The following is a 3,020-nucleotide window of genomic DNA, read 5'->3' on the forward strand; positions in this document are numbered from 1 at the left end:
TATATATATATAGAAAGTCAGCAATAATCACCATAACTATAATTACACCTAACTAGTAAATCTTTAGTATTATCATTGTCCAACATTTCATGTATATGACCTATAATATATATTTATAATAATTGTTCATATTTATTTAGTATAATTTATATTGTAAATAATTATTATAAATATATAATCATCACAAATAAATAATTATGAATACATAATTATAAATTATATAAATGTCGATATTAAACAAATCAGCACAGTTGAACATCCTAAGAGCCATTGGGCCATTGTTTCCTTTTGTGAACAGTGTTTAACATTGCAGCATAAAAGTAATATACTAAATGTATATTTATATTTAGTATGTAGTATATAGTATAGTATAGTTTTTATATATATGGCAAAATTGGGATGTGTGATCAGAGGACTATTCGGGGTCTTTGGACCATTCTGAGACTGTTTTTGTGGCCCCGGGGGACGACAGAGACCATGGCAGCTAAGGCCATTAGCAATTAGCATGGATATCTTATGAGGAAAAAGGTTCAGAAATGACCCACAGAGTAGGCAAAAGGAGAAAGGGAGGGAGAGGGGCTCGAGTGCTTTTTCTTGTTTCTCCTCCTGTGTGGTCGAGAGGGAGTAAGGCGATCCCAAACACACACACACACACACGCATACGGTACACACACATTGACACACGCACACAATCTCCAGGTCCCTTCACATATGCTCTTTGACATGAAGAACTGCCCTGGGAGTCCCTGTTTCATTAGTGTAATTAACTGTGAGAGAGAGAGTGCGGAAAAAGAGAGTGCGGCACTTCACATGGCTTCTATTATGATATTATTTTCTATTTGAGAAAAAAATAACTAAAGAGTATCACTGTTTAATTGATTTGTACTGGCACCAGCTAATGTGGACAAAAACAATAACAAATCTTTAAAATAAAAACATAAAAGTAAAAGACTCAATGTAAAATCACTACTGTTCAAAAGTTTGGTAAGATGTTTTTGAAATAAGTCTCGTTTGCTCACCATGGCTTTATTTATTTAAAAATAAAGTAAAAACTGTAAAAAAAAAAAAAAAAAATACTCTTCCAAATAACAGTTTTGTATTTTAATAGATTTTAAAATTCTGTGATGGTAAAGCCTTTACTCCAGGCTCAGGGTCCTTCAGAAATCATTCTAATATGCTGATTTAGTTTTTAAAAGAAGCATTTCTTATTATTATCACTGTTGAAAACAATTCAACTGTGGGCTGCTTAATATTTTGTGCTGCTTAATACTTTCATGAATACAAAGTTCACAGGAACAATTTGTTTGTCATTGCTAAATAAAAATGAATCTTTTGGACATTAGTGTGTTTTTAAAATTATTATAAAATTAAAAATGAGCGACCACCTAGCAACATATATATTATAATCTTGACAACCAAGGTTGAAAAACCAACATTTTAAGACTCATTTGCATTCTTACTGTTAATTGCAAAAACTTTTTTTAAATTAAAACAAAACAATTTTTTGCTTGACAAATATGACACTTTTATATGTAACTTAAGTGTTCTATTTTAATGCTGATGGCTCTTGGTGATACTCATGAAAATGAGTCACTTGACAAGTAGAGCATTTTTAACCAAAATCTTTTCACATTTCTGCCATCCACAAGAGCTCTTCAGCACTACAACCAGCAGCAACAGCCATCAGAAAAGAGAGAGAGAGAGCAAGCACCATAGAGAGTGTTAGAAGAGGTGGTGAGTTTCAGAAAGCAGAGAGAGAGAGAGGGAGAGAAAGCGAGGAAATGTCCGGGCATATGTGTGCTTGAGACCCACTGAGAGTGAACCAGTGCGCACCAAAGCTATCATCACTTCTTTTGCCTTTTTCTTTTGCCCCCCCTCATTGTCCTCCCGACCTGGTCCTTCCTCCGCTCGCCTCCAGGATCCGATGATCACAGGGCAGCTGAGCAAACAGCTGCTCCCTCTGCGTGCCGATATGGACGTCTGCAAGCTGCGGGATGATGACAAAGCGGCCAGCCCGGACAGCGAGCTCAACGAGGAGCCCTTGCTGCTGTCAGCTGACACAGACTCGGAGGAGAAGATGTATGGTAAGTCCAGCCTTCATCCTCCTCGTTATTGTGCGTGACACCTACGGTAATGCGCAGGGGAACTTAACACCGGCGAGAGTGTGTTTGTTTGTTTGTGTTTGCGAGATGCTGTGGTAGAAAGTGCTGGAGCCGAGCAGGTAAAAGTTGTGGTTCAGTTGTAGGTGGATCTGGGGTCATAAGATTGGAGATTGACGATATATGTGTTTCTCTTACTAGTTTTAAATGCTGAGTGACCTCAAATTATGTCTCTGTGAATGCAATATATTCATATATATTCCTTAGAGATAAGTTGGCTTTTTATAGACTGTAAAATTTCTTCTCTAAGGTTACCCTGTGCATTTCAAAATGCATTTTTGCTGCTAATCTATCAAATTTGGAAAGCTTGTGGAGGAAGTGTCCTTTTCCTGTGACGCTTGGTGGGGTGCAGCCATGCGGTATGTGGGGACCAGTTTTTTTGTTGGTGTTCATAAAGCAGAAAAATGTGACAGAATCTGGGGCAAATAGGCAACAGGAGACATATAATGTACACGCGCACACACACACTCGCACACACACTCATCTGTCATACAGGGTGACATTTCTTCACATTTGAGATCTCCTCGGCTTAGGCTGAAGATAAAATGAGAGAAAGTGAAGAGGCCTGAGGGAGAGAAATGTGATTGTTGTGACTCCACGGCCTCATGAGGAGTTCAGATCTAAGCAGACTGAATTGTATATTCTTGATGAGGAGCAGCATATACCCTGAATGTCTTTAAAAGACACTTGATGTTGTTGTAATAATAATAAAACAACAACAGTCAATATTATTATTATTATTATTATTATTTATTTTTATTATTCTTTATTTATTATTCTAATTTCTTATTAATATTATTTTTTACTTTCTAAAATAACAGCTATTTTAAAAGTTAAATTAGATGTGTGTGTGTATGTGTG

The 3,020-nt window shown here is 36.6% G+C and overlaps 1 protein-coding gene across 1 annotated transcript in view; it reads left to right on the top strand.

Annotated features, from left to right (window-relative positions):
- The first annotated feature begins 1,877 nt into the window (after positions 1-1,877).
- Positions 1,878-3,020, top strand: part of LOC107589981 (POU domain, class 6, transcription factor 2) — a 46,259-nt gene continuing 45,116 nt past the window's right edge. Inside the window, exon 1 of the mRNA XM_016278573.1 lies at positions 1,878-2,084. Within this exon, the coding sequence (XP_016134059.1) occupies positions 1,925-2,084 (160 nt within the window). The 5' untranslated portion in view covers positions 1,878-1,924. The remainder of the gene's footprint in view (positions 2,085-3,020) is intronic.

The sequence above is a fragment of the Sinocyclocheilus grahami genome, unplaced genomic scaffold (assembly GCF_001515645.1).
Source record: "Sinocyclocheilus grahami isolate Dianchi unplaced genomic scaffold, SAMN03320097.WGS_v1.1 scaffold122.1, whole genome shotgun sequence".
Taxonomy (NCBI): domain Eukaryota; kingdom Metazoa; phylum Chordata; class Actinopteri; order Cypriniformes; family Cyprinidae; genus Sinocyclocheilus; species Sinocyclocheilus grahami.